Below are 17375 nucleotides of genomic sequence, written 5' to 3'. Positions count from 1 at the left end.
AAAATGTTTTTAATGTATATTTAACAACAAATACCCTGGTGACTATTGATGTTTGGTCTCAGAAGAACCCACTTCTCTCCCATATCTGAGGGCATGAAATCAAACCCCTCACACTTATTTTTCAGTTTTTTTTCTTCCTCAGTGTCTCTTTCACTGTCTCTCTTTAAACATTTATCTTCTGTTTTCTCCTTACAGGCCCTTTGTGCTTTGTAATGTTGATTTTTTTCCCCCCAGCTTTTGGTGCGCTGTGGTTGCCATTTATCTTTCGTAGATGCCAGCAGCTAGGAATGCATGAAATGTTTTCATATCAATGTGACTAATTGTCATGAGCTTGTGTTTATTCCCTAGATGTCGCTTGTGCCCGCTCTCAGAGGAAGCTTTGTGTGTACTGTTTGTGTCAACCAGGCATTAGTTGATAATTGTGTTAGATTGTTTTCGTACACAAGCACAGTGAAAGTCTCTTACTAAGCACTGGGTCAAGCATCCAGTACCTCTGAATGTTCTGCTAATGCTCGGCCAGCATTCTTTTCCAAGACCTGCACAAGATCCTGATGTTTGACAATGAGAAAGCTTGTTATCTCCCAACTAGGGATGGGATCTCCAATTTGTAATATTATCCAAGTCCCACTGGAGAAATTCAAGCCCTTCCCAAGCATTTCAGAAGATAAATGCACCGATTGGAAATGTCAAACATAAACACATTTGTCATTCAGTATTTATGTCCCATATTACAGCGAAGCCACTATCAACTCCCTTAGACCTTTTTTTCCCCTGGTTCACACGGTTGTGATGTTCCCAAGGTGCGATGTTGTATAGAAGGAGTCAGAAATGAGTTTATATCCTCGACAAAAGAGCTCAGAGATCAACATCTCTTCGATATGGAGTTAAAATATTTCCGAATCCTATGTTGCATACATGGGTCCTCAGTTCAGACATTTTGAGGTTACGAACGGCGTGCAACAAACTATTTGCGCGGCTGTGAAGAAGCCATGCTCCATTACCATTGTACTTATTTGTATGAAAAAAAATACACAAAAAAAGTATTTACCGTAATTATGAGTAATAATTGTTTTATTATTTAGTAATAGACGACTGCACGTTCCTACGAGCATACGAATCTGGGTCATGTTGCCACCGTAGAAAAGGAACTCCTTTTGGTTTGATTTTCATAACCCCTTTTATTGACAGGGCAGATTTATAGAAATGAAACAAATGCCCAAAAGAGAGAAAACTGTTAGTTTCTTGTCACTCTGGGACTTTACACCAACTGCTAAATTCTGCGCTGTCTTATCTTTGAGTGGACTACTATGCCCAATCAATAATGCCATTGTTTTGTTTTCTTTTGTGTCTCTTCTGGGGCACGCAGGATGCTGCGGGCAAGGTGCTGGATCGCTGGACCATCATGTCCCGAGAAGAGGAGATCATCACCCTGCAGCAGTTCTTGCGCTTCGGCGAGACCAAATCCATCGTGGAGCTGATGGCCATTCAGGAGAAGGAAGGTCAGGCTGTCACCGTTCCTTCCGCCAAGACCGACTCCGGGATTAGGACATTCATTGAGAGCAACAACAGGACGCGCAGCCCTGGACTACTTACGCATTTAGAAAATAGCAGCCCATCTAGCATTCACCATTTTGAGAATATTCCCAACAGCTTAGCCTTCCTTCTACCGTTCCAGTACATTAACCCCGTGTCCGCTCCCATGCTCGGCTTGCCCCCCAACGGACTGCCGATGGAACAATCTGCTCTCCGGCTTCGAGAGCCCAGCTTGCCCAACCAAGTGGAACAGGTGGAGACTAGCGAGTCAGACGTGTCCCTGTCGCCCTTCCGTACCGGCCAGAGTCCGAGCCGCGGAGCAGTCTGCGCCATGAACAACAACACTGAACCCAAAGTAGAGCCTAGTAACAGGGCGTCACCCATCTCGCCATCTCCGTCCCTCCAGCAGGCTCAGCAGCACCAAACCCAGCAGCAGGGCCAACAGCAGTCCCAAAACCAGTCTCAGCAGCCCAACACACTGAGCGACCACCAGGTTCACCACCACTTTGTCAAGGAGGAGCAGTCCAAGTCCATAACTCACACTTCATTTTCCTCCAAAATGCACCGCATGCGCCGCATGGGCTCCACTTCTCGCAAAGGCCGTGTGTGCTGCAACTCTTGTGGCAAGACCTTCTATGACAAAGGCACACTTAAGATACACTACAACGCAGTGCACTTGAAGATTAAGCACCGCTGTACCATCGAGGGTTGCAATATGGTCTTCAGCTCCCTGCGCAGCCGCAACCGTCACAGCGCCAACCCAAATCCCCGGCTGCACATGCCCATGCTGCGCAATAACCGTGACAAGGACCTCATCCGTGCCAACTCCAACTCTGGCACACCCGTCATCTCAAGTACCAAAAATGGTGGCTTCGCACTTACCAGTCCTGGCAGGCCACCGCTGGGCTTCACCACTCCACCAGTAGACCCTATGCTTCAGTCCCCACTGCAAAGCCCACTGGTGTTCCCCTCTCTAAAGTCAGTGCAGCCGGTGCAACCTGTGCCTCCGTTCTATCGTACGCTACTTTCCCCGGCAGACCTAGTTAGTCCACCTGTTTCACTGCCCACAAGCCCCATTTTACCCACCACCACCAACAGTACCACACTGATGGACCAGCAACAGCAGATGCTGGCTGCGGCTGTGGCTTCGCACAATAATATTCACATGTCCGAGATGGGAGCAATGGCCCATAGAGTAAACGCATCTGGTGGCAATCAGGAGGCCACGACGGGCCCCGCTGACCCCACGCCCAAGAAAAAGCCTCGTAAATCCAGCATGCCCGTGAAAATCGAGAAGGAGGTGATTGACGTCGCAGATGACTACGAGGACAAGGACGAGGATGACGATGATCATATCAACCACAATCACCACCATCACCGCTCGTCGCTTCTTCACAACACGCACATCAAAATGAACGGAAACTACAATAGCAACAATAACAGCGGCACAGGAAACCACAGCGGCGGTAGCGGCCAGCAATCCCCTTCCCAAGATGAGATGAGCCCTGGGATTACTCTGCGTGGCATGATGAGACAAAGTGAAGACGAATGCCGGGAGGGAGGTGGCAGTGACAGTAGGGGGGAGCTCCGAGGCTCAAGCGACCTACGCTGTATGGACAGCTACACCTCTGAGGACCAAGACCATGAAAGAGACTTTGAGAACGAGTCGGAAAATTCAGACTCCAAGATGTATTACCGGGACGAGATGATGGATGTGGAGGAACAGCTGAAACACTCCAAAAGTGGTAAAGACCACAACGATGATGGCCACGAAGAAGGCCATTTGAGGAAAGAAATGGAAGGCAAGGGACAACTATCGCCATCTCCCCACCAGGCATCTATCAAGATCAAGGAAGAGCTCAACGACCCCACTTACGACATGTTTTGCATGAGCCAGTACGGCCTCTACAGCGGAGGCATGGCGGCGGCGGCGGCTGCTGCCGCCAGTATGGCCGCCCTGCACGAGAGCTTCATCTCCTCGATGGGCTACGGTGCCAGCCCGCCCAAGTTCCCCACTTCCCAATCACCGGATGGAGACCCATGCTCGAGTCCGGACCCTAAGATCTGCTACGTGTGCAAGAAGAGCTTCAAAAGCTCCTACAGCATGAAACTGCACTACAAGAACGTACACCTCAAAGAGATGCACGTGTGCACTGTAGCTGGCTGCAACGCTGCATTCCCTTCCCGGCGGAGTCGAGACAGGTTAGTTCTTGCTGATTACTTTATTGTACGGTCACAGGTATGATTTTTGACACAGTCTTTATCAACATAGCTGCATCACAGCCGTAACCGAAGATCTGGCACTAAACCGCCTTTCCATTTTACCAAGACACCAGTGATGCAGAATTCTAGAACAAGAAAGCACATCGGTGGCATGTACAGTATATGACAATCTTTGGACAATGACATTGCGTTCGACACATTTCAGCAGAATTGACTGTTGGATGTTAAACTTCACACCCTGTAGTACAGAATGCTAAAAAAAAAAAAAAAAAAAAAAAGCTTATTGTTGTGATATCTGCTCTCTGTCTTAAAGCAGCACAACAGCCATAACAAAATAGTTGGCTTTTTTTTTTTTTTTTTTTTTTTTTTAAACACAGAACCCAGTGAAGGCAGGAACTTGCCAGCCTCCGTTATTACTTTGTAGCTTCCTCCGAAGGTGGAATATTCCGTGCGTGAAAACGTCATTGTCTGAGAGTGACATTGCTGGTCGGGGAATCGATTGTTGGGTCAATTTTATAACTCTGTCCCAGCATTCCCTCTAATGAAGGCACATTCCAGCCTTTGGTCCAGTACTGATACGAGCTCACAAAGCAGAATATTAACGTGAGTGCTGTTTATACAGTTCCACATAATGAGACAGCATTCCAGAACGAGACAATTAAATGCGTGAAAATGACAGTGTCCACTGGGACATATAAAATATTATATACAAGTGAGTGTCGGGTACTAAACTTCACACCCCTGTCCTGGGCACAGTTCAGCCTCTGTTGACAGCTCTGATATTACCTCTGAAGGCAGAGTAGTGGTGAACTTCATAACACCCCACCTCCGTTCCATGTTAGTGCCATTTATACTGAATAGCAACCCGCAAAAAGGCATCTTCTCTCAACCCCAACTTTAAAAAGTGCATTAAATTCACTTGCATATTTTAGGTGTCAGCATGGAACACACACACAGACACACACTAACTCCTTAGCCGTCAAGCCTCCAGCTGCAGTTTTGTTTACCTGCCCTCTCTCCTCCTGCATTGTCGCAGAGAGGTGGCATGCATTAACATTGACAGCTGTTAGCATTTATTAGCGCGTCAGGGGAAGGTGAGCAGAGACCTGGACTTGTTAACACGTATCGCTCCCACCGCCGTGCCACAGAATATACAGTATGTTCACCGTAGCAGCACGGGGGAGCAGTGTCTGGCCCTCTCGAATGCGGAAGGTGAAGAGTTACCTCAGGCGAGTGCACACCCATGTATGGAATACAAACCAGTTGTCTTTGGGGGGGGGGGGGGGGGGGGGGGGGGTACTAACCTTTTGGGTGTTTTGTTGACCTCAGGAGGGACAGCTATTATTTGCTTATTCATAAAGAATAGATTTAGAAGTTAGGATTGGTGTCGTCAAGGCAGAAACAGTTCGAAATATACTACTCTCCTGTTTGGCTAATGCTTCATGAAAAGTCAAATCAAGGCATTCCTGGGATGTTAACTGAATAGGGAACAGGGACTGAGCCCTGCCACAAATAATATGAGTAACTATAATCGTAATTGACGCCCTCCCCTTAAAATGTCTATTTTAATACTTGAAAGTGTAATATTTCAACAACTATGATCCCAATATATTTAATGTTATTTCAAACTCATCTTACAACATTACCCTTAAAAATAAATGGCTTACAGATATGACATACAAGGCTTGTCTCGCTTCAACATACTGTACTTCCTTGGACCAATAACTGTACTATTTTCCCATTTAGACAGGGAAGGCCCTGTCGAAATGGGAAAACTGTACGGTGCCATCTGGGGTACCTCAGGGCATTTCAGAAAGAGCGCAGTAAAGGCGAAAGTGTGAGTAGCGTGAATTTGTGAATAGTGAAGCGTGAATATGGAATTGATTATTGTTTTGCATGGTCCTCGGTTCACGACGGTGTTCCTTTCCTTTCGGCATCGACGTAATCCCAATTGGTATTGTTAAGTGGGAACTGTACTGTAGTAAATCACTAACCTACCTTAACGCAGCAGTTAAGTTATACAGTAAATATTTGCATGAAACCACTTTTAGGCCATAAATACAAAACTCATTAAAAACAACGAATACAGCGGTAACTTAAGTGTTTTCAGACGACAGTTTCCAGCATTTTGACAGAAACATTAAGGGTGTCATCTTAAAAAAAATTCAAATCGGAAAGTGTTTTCATGCTCCAAAATGCCCTCGTCATGTAAAGGATGGGGCTAAGCGACACAAGTTGAAAACGACATTTGAGTAAAAAGCACCTAAATTCCCCATGTTCACTCTCAGTGCTTGTCTGACACCAACTCAGTCAGCAAATCATTTCTTAGTAAAGAAGAATTTCTGAGCAACAAACCTCTACAACTTGAACATATAGGCATAGTACAGTATGTTCTCAGTGGGAGATAAATTCCTGACAACATATGGGACATATTACTCAAAGGAGCAGTACAATAAGAGAAGCATGCGGGCTCACATCGACTCAGTCCCTTCAAACAGTGCTAATGACATAATGCACGTTTCAGTGTAACGACGGCAATAAAACGGCAATGCGATGCGCTTGTTTCCATAAAAGCCCATTTTAGTCCAAAGAGATTAGGAAATGTTGACATCACAATGCATGTTATTACTTTGAACGCAGATAAATCAGGTTCCATTCTGCTCGCCGCTAATTTTATTTACAGCCAATTGTGTGGCAATAACAGCTAATTGGCACTCATTTCTGCTAGTCCGCCTCAGCGATTAATATAAAAGGTGCACTGGCCTGGATGTTAGGCTTGATGTGCACGCTGCCATTTAAAATCTGGAAGAAGTGTTGGCAAAGTATTAGGCTGAATCATTATCTGTTTTAATGCCATGCAGTGGAACAAAGATCGTTTCTGCATGGGCTCTTAGATTAAAAACATTTCTCAAATAGTGGCCCGTAATTTGTAATCCACTTGAAAAAATAAACACCTCTTTCCAAATAGGACGGGAAAAAAAAAACAAAAGAAAAAACATCTACTGATTAGAATCTTCCCACTTCATTGACTGTTGTTCACGCACGGACAAACTGTTAAACCCATTTGAACTTTGTTGCTAATCAAAAATGCAGCACTCACCGAGGCACGTTTAACAATCTCTCATATGAAGTACACAGTGGGTGGTGGGGGGTGTGAAGACTAGTACACCAGTCGACGCTGACGTGATAACTCCACAATATTGATGGACAATATGCGCCCTTATTAAAGCAAAGCAAATGTATTTATATAGCGCATTGCATACACAAGGTAACTCAATGTGCTTTACATGATTAAAAGCATTTAAAAAACTAAGGAAAAAAAACAGCTTATAAACATTTAATAGAAAGAGGGGGGGAAAATGTGGTCATCAGCTCCGCCCCAGTCATTTCTGCATGGTCCAATCAATAGTCCTTTTTAGTTTTCGTTTTAAACTCCAGTTTCAGTGGACATATTGTAATGTACTGTATGGGAAGAAAGAAAATATATAATAAATCTAAATTAAAAAAGTTTTTGTTTAACAACATATGTTTTTAGTTCTTGGAATGTTTCACCTATTTATTTTTTTAATGGGAAAAATGTGTATTCTTACATTATGTTGTTAAGGAAGTTAGAATACGTAATACTACAAGAATGAAGTAATTTTACAAAAAAGTAAACGTGCTTGATGACTTCTGTATCTTGTTCAGCACTGCGATAATGATTGAAAAAAAAAAAAAAAAGTGGTTGCTTGTTTTCCAAAAAAATGTTGAGCTAAGATTAAATTCATATTCCTCCAGTTTAAAAGTATTATATGATTAAAGTCATATTTTGTCACTGAAAAATAAAGTCTTGTCTGACTTGAGTGGAAACTGAAATTCATTTAAATGCCTATGCAAATTTTTTAAAAAAGCTTTTAATGACATAATATTACACGTTTTAAAAAAAAAAAAAAAACGTTTTTGTTACATCTGATTATGACATTTTTAACCGTTGCCCATATACTTGTTCAGAATATTACAAGAGAAAATAAGTGGAAGAAAAAAAATGTAGATTTTAAACTCCTGATCGGTGCTATTATCATGACTGAGTATATGTCCCAATGGTTGCGTGAAAAGTGTCTGACAAGTCTGTCAGTGATGTGAAAGTTAAAAATATATATACAAATCGTAATATTGTTAAACATTACTCTCAAAATAGAGCCCTCCCCCAACCATATGAGGAAATGCTATTTTGTGCCCGCGAGCCAGCACATTTTAATGCAGTGATTCTCATGAACTTTTTACACCAAGTACCACCTCAAAAAAAAACTGTAGTTTTTAAAAGTGTCCCCCCCCCCCCCCCCCCCCCCCCACACCCAACTCCACCCCTGCCCTCTGCTGAGGTTAATAAAAAATAAAATAAAAAATGTCTTAGTTACCGTGGGGAGTTGAAAGAAAGACGCCACGTGATTAAGTGCAGCAAACCGTCATCATTATTAAACCCATTAATGGAGACACGAGTTATTCATCTCAATTTAATTTAGCATATTTTTAGCCTTCGCTTAGCTACTTGAACCTGTTCTTTTCACGCTGTACCACGACGCCGGGGTAGTCCCTCGTTGCCGCAGGGCCGGCGCTAACGGAGAGAGAGTGAAGGTTAATTATGTTGGAGAGTTACGCCCGCACCCCCCCACCCCTTCATTCCACCCCAGCTCCTGCAGGTCTCCTCGCGGGATGTGAGGGCCCCTGCAAGCGCTCCTTCACAGTCTGTTTGTTCCTTATAGCATTGTGTTTTATATATATAAAAAGGCTGCGATGCTCAGAGAGAATAGTTAACATTGAATACATTTTATGATGTATTGCGAGGATCTAAATGAATGTACAAGGCCTTTAGAAGTAGGCGTCATCTGGCGCGTTCTAATTCCTGAGTCACACGCGAGGCCCAACTCATCGCTCTTCATCATAGATGGCACGGCAGTGAAAAGCAGCGGAGGGAGACCATGAATATCAATAAAATGCACGTCCTCCCACTTGTAGCGAAAGCTCATAACAAAGGCCAGAATGACAGCAAAGACAAAGAAGGAGCCGGTGTCGGGCTCACGCTTGCTGACACAATCAAGATGAGCATGAAAGGTTATTAACGCCGGGGCGGGACAGGTGAAGATGTGCCACTCTTCTTCGTCGTCCTCCTCCTCTGCACAGTCCAAATCAAACTAAGACAGGGAGGAAGAGAGGCGAATTCAGAAGCGAGCTAATCAGCGCTATGGAGGGGGTGGGACATGTGGGCAGAAACTCCAAATCTGATAAATGAGGAGATGACTGCGTGCTTGTGTATTGTGCTTTTTTTCTTTCAAATTATTATTAAATGTTAATTTTTTTGAAGTGACATGAAAAGGTCTCTGTAGCGCTGGGTGTTTATGGTTTAAATATGACTAATCCATTTATTTTTAGTATCAGGGCCACATTTGGAAAATAAAATGTATTAGGAGAATTTTGTTTATTTAAAAATAGTCATACTTTCTTTAAGAAAAGGTATTTTTTATCATGTATTTTTTAATAAGAAAAACATTTTTATACTATTTAGAAGAAAAGGTTTTTTTTTTAATATTGAAAATAGTTTGCAGTTTTTTTTAAATTTAAGATAAAAGTTGTTTTCCATTTAGATCAAAAGTTTTTATTTTAAAAAATGTCCCATTTCTTAAAGAGAAGTTGTATCGTGATCTGAAATTTTGTGGAGCTCTGTGTATTTATAGTTTACATATTAGTAATCCATTTATTTTTAGTATCAGGGAAATAAAATTACTAAGAGAATTGAGCAAAATCCTTGTTTGAGAGAAGTCCTTTTTTAATTTAGAAAAGAAGTGGTCATTTTTTATATTTACAAAAAAAAAAAATCCTTTACCATTTAAAAAACATTTTTGTTAAAAGAATCTGGGTTATTTAGAAAAAAATATTCTTCACTCATTTTGTTGACTGCAATATTACAACATTAGTGTGGTATTCTTTTGAGCAACAAAATGTTAATTTCATAACATTAGTCGGATTTTATCTGACTAATGCTAGAATGCTAAAATGCTAGAATAAAGTCTTTTGGGAATTTTGAAATTCATTTTTTTTTTCCCTCATTCAATTCCCCTATCTCATAATTTAATTTTTTCCTTGAAAAAAAATAAACATTCTCATAAAACAGACAATTTACCAGTGTGGCCCTGATATGTAATGATATGCTTATAGAATTGTTTTTAGAACAATGTTTGTTTCAAGTAATATGGTGCTGAAGTTTTTTTGTTTTGTTTTTTTTTCTCAAAGGAGTTACTGCAGACTGACTTAGAGCTTATTAGCAGTGAAGGTGTTGTTGTATTGAAAACAAGAAAAATAGGTGTTGCAAAAAGGGCCCGCCTACCTGAGCATCATCAGCACCATCGTCATGCTTGCGCTTAGAAAAAAACTACACCAAATGTGTGGCTTTTTGGACACAGAAGCGGGATCCATTGTGGTGTCCCACTTCATTTCAAAAGAAAAAAAACCCCACCCAAATCCACTGACATACTGCCAAACATCTACACATGTACAGTGTAAATCACGAGAACACTAACACATGGGTGCGGCCTCACAATCAAAGGCTAAAATCCAACAAAAGGATTTATGCCGTCTTTTTGATCCTCTGTATGGAAGCGTGATATTGTCCCAAATACACACAGTACAGGAGGCACATGAAAACACACACACACACACACAACGGCCCAATCGATTGGCCACGCTTTCTCCCCCACTTTCTTCCTCGTTGCTGACGATGCTCGAGTGGACGGGCTCGCGCTTGCCTGCGTGACGGAAAAGGGTCCCTCAAATGAATGTATTTCTACCTCTTGCAGGACAATGTCGGATAGGGAAGTAAATAATTAAAGGAAAGGGACCCTTTTTGACTGCACCACCCTGCCACTGCTGGTAAGCTCTACTTATCCATTGTGACTCCATACAGTATGTGCCCCATATTTTTTTTTTTCTGATAAGGATTTTGTTTTTATTTCTCACCTCCCTGCATGGAAATCCCTTACATGTAAAGGTGTTTGCATACTATTTTTGCTTTCGTGCGATCATGGTGGGCCTGGGCTTCTTGTCTACTGCAGTTTTGTATTGTGAAAATATCACCCCCCCCCCACCCCCGCCCTCATATAAAGCCCGACAAACTGAAGGCAAAGCAAAAGCATTGAATTTTGATGTTTTTTCTTTCAGGCATTTTGCACCCCTTTCGCATGGCTTTTTTGTGTGTTTACTGGGGGGAAAAAAGCTTCGTAATCCCATCCTGGCATCCGCATGGGACTTTCTGTCATCATATCGAGCACGTTATACTCCACGGTTTGCCTTGTAAAAACAAAACACCTACACGTTGAACTGAATTAAATCCAGAGTGACATAAATACATGTTCATTTGGGCGCGCTTGCTAATGCTGCCAGGGCCCGGTGCTAATACGCTATCCAGTTCCCCCTCGATTATCACATTACTGCGGCTCGAATCAATTGATAAACTCCCATTCAATATGCCCCGACTATTTAATTGAGTCACAGTCTATTGGATTTGAGGGCCGTGCACTGTGCAGACATGCTGACAGCAGTAAACACTGGCAGGATGCTGTCCTGTGCTCTCTCTGTCTGTCCGCACTATGCTGAGATGTACAGTAGCAAGCAACTATTAGGGCTAAGGCACGTAATTAGGCGGGAGGCATTTATTTATCCAAATGCAGAATATATATGACAAGAGATTATATATAATTGAATTCTTGTGGTATGGAAGACATAACTTCTCGTATTCGCCCTTCAAGTTCTTCCAAAGTCGTTGGTTTGGTAAAATAGACTTGCTCCCTTTATCATGGAACATGCACAAAATAATACAAAAATATATGACAACATATGAATAAATAAGTATTTTTAAATAAGGAGTTACTTTTCAATCACCCTGTGTGTGTGTGTGTGTGTGTGTATATATATATATGTATATATATATATATATATATATATATATATATATATATCGGGGCATGGTGTCTTTTAGAGCGGTGTCAATTGAAGAATTAAACTGCGTGGCTAAAATATGGAGGATTAGCACTCATTCTGATGTGTTTTTGTTTCTTCGCATTAGGCACAGCTCCAACATTAACCTGCATCGCAAACTGCTGACCAAAGAGCTGGACGACATCGTCCTGGACCCCCAACTCACGCCGCTGCCCAAGGACTTCCGAGCCGAGTTATTGGCCAAGATCTACGCCGGGCACCACCACCACATGGCTTTGGAGCAGATGGGCGGGATGGCTTTCCGAGGCTTCGGGCCCGCCGCCGCCTTGATGCACGCTGCACATTCCCCCACGGGCAACGAGTATACCCAGCACCCTCTCCACCAAGACCTGAAGAACCACCACCACCGCGGCTTCTCTCGGGGCCGGCCGGACGACTACGTGGTCCTGGACCTGAGCACCGCCTCCAGCATCCAGTCCAGCGGCAGCATCCACTCCTCGCACGAGTCCGACGAGGGCAGCGACGAAGGCATCCTATTGGATGACCTGGAGGAGGAGGATGAGGATGAGGAGGGTATGGAGGATGACGAGGAGGGCAACAGCGACGGGGAGGATTGCGACGGGGGCCGTGGGAATGAAAGCGGAGAAAAGAGAGGACGAGGCGCGCGCTCGGAATCGCCGTTCCACCTCTCGGCAGATAACGGCGGCGGGGTCGTCTGCAACATCTGCCACAAAATGTACAGCAACAAGGGGACGCTGCGCGTGCACTACAAGACGGTGCACCTGCGCGAAATGCACAAGTGCAAGGTGCCCGGCTGCAACATGGTGTTCAGCTCGGTGCGCAGCCGCAACAGACACTCGCAGAACCCTAACCTGCACAAGAACGTGCCCTTCGCCACACTCATAGACTGAACCTCCTCCAAAACCACCTCCCTCCTCCAGGACCACCGCCGCCTGTGTCCCGAAACCCTGACTTTTCCTCCTTTCGGAAAGAACAATCACTCAAGCGAGGACTTCATGCTTTATTCATTTTTTTTCTTTTTGTTAGGTTTGATTGTCATTAACTTCTTCCCCCCGTTTTATCTCCAAAGAATCTATCAAACCTCTTATTTGTGACGTTGCCTGCAGACAAGATAGTATTGAGGAAAAAAATAAACTTCTTGTTGTATTTGTGTAATGATAGCTTTTAAACGAACACCCCTTAAAACGGAGGGGGAAAAAAGCATGACAGCTTCATTTGTAAATAATGTCCCCGAGAGGCTTTTTGGTGTAAGACTTATGTTGATGCTCATTTGTTCCTCTCTCCTCCTTCTTCTTTTTTTTTTTTTTGCTTCTGTCGTTTACAGTTTTATGTTACAGTCCAGTACAATACTTCCAGCTTTAGGTAAGAAAGAAAGAGGTAGCATCTTCACTATCTTGAGTAATTTTATCACTACAGGGGGGAAATGAGAGGGGGGGGTGGAAAACAATATCATGTGAATTACTTTAGATGTTAGATATCCAGAGGTGGCCGGCATGCTCTTTGAGGCTCCTACACTGATATCATTGTTTTCTATTGATTTTTCTTCCTTTTTTTTTCCCTTTCATGTTTATGAGCTTTATTAGTATACAATTCAGTTTTTTGCACTTTGCATCTATACGAGGGAATGTGTAATATTAGTCGAAGTGAGGACTTTTTTTTTTTTTTGCAATGGTGAGTGAAGAGATGTGCTGTTTGACGGTAAACTTTAACATACTCGCACCAGTTTCCTTTTTGCACGTGGCCAAGTAAAAAGAAAAAGAAAAAAAAGACAATTCCCCTAGAATGCCGTCACTTAAGCAGGGTACACACATACCTATAATTTGATAATTTTCTTTCCTATTCCGATCAAAGTCTCTTAAAGATTATCCTGTGTGATTGTCCCGTGGCATTGTGGTATTTTCCTCCCCAATCTGCTCGGAAAACAGTTGAGGGTCGACAACTGTAAATGTTAAACCTGTTCAATACTTACGATTTCAAATCCTTATGCGAGTGGTTATCACCAAGTTCAGCCGAGAAAATCGGTTAAGGTGTTTAAAAAAAAAAATTATTTGGGGGGAAAAAAAAGTAAATCAAATAAAATGAAATCGGTATGTGTGCACCCCGCTTCCACAACAATTCATTGAGTAACATAATCAAACAAGAACTGTCCTCACCCAATGGAACCGTAACAAAATAGTCCTTCCACTGTGACCAAACTAACACAAAAAGCTCTTTTGGTATTAATGTACTTAAAACCCCCTTCGATTGATATGATGCACTTGAGTCTTAAAAAAAATCATTTTGCTGTGACATCGTCAGCTGCAAATCTGTGAGAAAAAAAACAACAAAAAACAAACAAACAAAAAAACACTTACACGACTATCTTATGGTACAATTACATCCAGTGGTCCAAGTAGCCAAGGGAACGGGGTATTTATTGGTGGGTAGAGATGTGTTAATTAAGTCCAGTATTTTTTCCTTTTTATTTGGGGGAGGGGGAAAAGAAAAAAAAAAAAAAAAGAAAGAGTTCCTTCCTCCTTGGTTTTAACAGTGTCTGAGCAATGCCATGTGTTACTATACAACAACCTTTTTGGTGTTACTTGACTTGGTGCTACACACAGAAGGACAAATTATGCAGTGTTACGTGGTGATCTATGTACAGTATTTACAACACCTACCCATTTGTTTCATAGTACAGTAAACACCGTGAGTAACTGACGCCCCCAAAAATATGCATAGTCGCCGATAAGAGTTGAAACCATAAATATACCACAAACGATCAACTGCTACTCATTTTGAAGTCCTCTTTTCCAGAATTGCCCATGAAATTCAAAGAAACAAATGCACCTGAAGTGCATGTGTAATAACAATTGCCAAGCAATAACGAGACGCCAGTCATTTGTTCGCTTGAACCTTTTAATACCACTCATACACATTCGGCGAAGACTTTTCCTTAACTTCCACTAACAACCCAGGCTAAACTTATCTCCTCCCTGACATACAAAAATCTCAAAATAGTCGAGATGCATCACTTCAACATGCTTGCATCCATCCATCCATTTTCTTTATCCTCACAAGGGTCACGGGCGTGCTGGAGCCTATCCCAGCCATCTTCGGGCGAGAGGCAGGGTACGCCCTGAACTGGTCGCCAGCCAATCGCAGGGCAACATACTTCCTTGAGACTAATTATTACTTTCCTATTAGTGTTAGCATTAGGGCGGCGGGTGAGCCGGCGCCAGCCCACCTGACGTTTGGGCAAGAGGGGGGGTACGCCACGGACTTTTCGCCAGTCAATCGCAGGGCACATGTCGACAGACAACCAATCACGATCAAATTCGAGCCTTCGTTGAACCGAACATGCGAGTTTTGGGAATTTGAGAGAAAGCCGAAAATAAAACCGATGCAAGCCCAGATTCAAACCCCGAACCTCAGAATTGTGACGCAGACGTGCTAACCACTCGTGCACTGTGCTGCCTGTTTAAAAAAGAATTCAATTTAAAAGACACAGTAGTAGTACAATGGCGAACCGAACTGCACAGTGCTTAGTGTAAACGTGGCTTAAATGTGCTGAAACCGTCAGTGACCATGCTGCTGGTCCAAATGAATCTTTTCGATTCAATTCCACACAGTTGAGCAGAGGACCTGTTCCTCACTGTTTTCACGTCACGGAGCGAATGCGTATGGTGTTAATGTAGCTCGCGCGGGATCACAGATTAAACACGCTAAGTCGGTTTGTATAGATGCTTCCTTCTTTTTCTTTTTACACTCGTCTTAATTTGAACTGGAACCTGTGAAATGTCAACAGTCTTAAAGAAGAAGAAGAATACAAATGTTGTAAATTCATATTGCTGATGTTTTGTGCCAATCATACTTTAGCGTTTTTAGGTAGTACACTTGAGGACCTGCGTATACGTCTTAAAAAGGCCTGAGTCGCAGCGACGCGGCAACGCAAAGCCGGATGTATTGTATGTGCTTTGCCGGGGAGATAATGGTGGGTTTCGAAGCCTCGTCAACACTGCAAAAGTTACTTCAAACGGTGTTTCCCATTTGCAGACAAGAGGGGAATAAGCGGTCCTCTTTCATTCCCCAAAAGAAAATAATCCTTTGCTCTTTTTTTTTGGTTTGTTTCTGTATCATAACTGTTCATGTTTTTGGGTTCGTTTTTTTTTGTTGTTGTTGTTGTTGTTGTTGCATAAAATGCATAAGGGTTTTGGGATGTAAATGGAATTTTATTCATATTTTGTCCAAATACCTCTTGTAATTTGTATCAGAATTCTTGTACAATTTTTATATTAAAGATTTATCAGTCACTGGCATTTTGTCATTGCATCTCATTTAGCTTTTTGTATGGTGCTACACAAAATGTTCACACACTCGGGTGTCAATCAGAGTGTGATATTTCAGCAGCTTTTCCAGGGCTCTTTAATTACCGAAAGATAAAAGTCCTCGGGGAACAGGCTATCTTGACCAATTAGTGGACGATTAGATTAAAAGAGTTAATAAAAGGCTGAGCGGCATGAGGCAAAGCCGCTGCTAGCATTTGCAAATAAGCAGGATGGTCATTGGAGGAGAAAAATAGCATAGAATACCTTAAATTGAAACAGTAAAGACTTTGTATACACATCATATACTTTATAGCAAAAATAAATTCAAACAATACAAATACAGGCCTATTTTGAATGCAATTAGGAATATCAAATATGAGGGTGATATTCAATTAGAAAGGTCCAGGTCCATTTGTTTCAAAATACTTTAACTAATAGAACTAATAGAAATGTAATTAATGTGAATTAACAGTGCAGGTGAGTTGAAAGACAGTTTTAACAATATTAACAGTAAAAAATAGTGTAGAAAGATGACAACTACTGCGATATAAAGTCACACCAACAATGTGGCGCGGATGCACCTTACACGTCTCATTTTGTCTCAAAAGAAGCTGACTACGAAGGTGAGTTCAATGTTTGCTTTGATGAATGCTACAATTATTTTAATTGTTTTTTTGAAAAAATGTATTGCACAGAAACCACTACAGAAAGATCATATGCTTTATATGATCTTTCTGTAGTGACAGATTCTATAAGGCAAAATTTAATTCAGCGTACATACACACCATTCAGTCACTGCCTTCACATTACATCCAGCACTAAATGGCTGACGACGTGTTTCTACTTTTGAAGCATTTTTCCTTTTTAAAAAATTCCACTCTTTTCCGGGCATTAGAATTTTAAGTTTCCACTAAACTTCGTAGGCAAAACAGGAACATTTCAAATGAATGGCAATGAACAAAAATGACCCAAACTTATCAACGCTTTTCTTTTTTAAATATATTTGTCACAATTTGTATTACTGTATATGGAAACAAGGATCTAAAAGTGCACTAATCTGTTACTACAGAAAATAAGGTAGACATTTTTCTGCAATTTATTCTATTCAATTTGTAATTAATAGTGACTTGGAAATATAGCCACATTGAATTCAATGTACACGCACGTGCGCGCCCACACACACCCCATGGCACCCAGTGACTGCATTGAGTGCCAATCAATTTCCATTCAAGACTAATTGATTGTAACTGATTGAAATTAGATGACAAATCTCAGCGCACGAGGCGTGCGATCCAAAAGATGAATCTGAGCGAAGATACTTGATTT

The 17375-nt window shown here is 42.1% G+C and overlaps 1 protein-coding gene across 7 annotated transcripts in view; it reads left to right on the top strand.

The window, feature by feature from the left end:
* bnc2 (basonuclin zinc finger protein 2) overlaps positions 1 to 16037 on the top strand; it is a 201657-nt gene extending 185620 nt beyond the window's left edge. For 6 of the 7 annotated variants that reach the window (XM_061770815.1, XM_061770810.1, XM_061770811.1 and 3 more), the window contains 2 exons: positions 1367 to 3735; positions 11852 to 16037. In XM_061770815.1, coding sequence (XP_061626799.1) covers positions 1367 to 3735; positions 11852 to 12635 — 3153 coding nt within the window. In that variant the 3' untranslated portion in view covers positions 12636 to 16037. Of the gene's footprint in view, positions 1 to 1366; positions 3736 to 10586; positions 10660 to 11851 lie in introns of all 7 variants that reach the window. The other variant, XM_061770816.1, reaches the window with a different exon arrangement.
* Positions 16038 to 17375: the final 1338 nt, after the last annotated feature.

Source organism: Phyllopteryx taeniolatus, chromosome 4, assembly GCF_024500385.1.
Source record: "Phyllopteryx taeniolatus isolate TA_2022b chromosome 4, UOR_Ptae_1.2, whole genome shotgun sequence".
Taxonomy (NCBI): Eukaryota; Metazoa; Chordata; class Actinopteri; order Syngnathiformes; family Syngnathidae; genus Phyllopteryx; species Phyllopteryx taeniolatus.
Note: the sequence above shows the minus strand (reverse complement) of the source record. Positions and strands in the feature narration are given on the sequence as shown.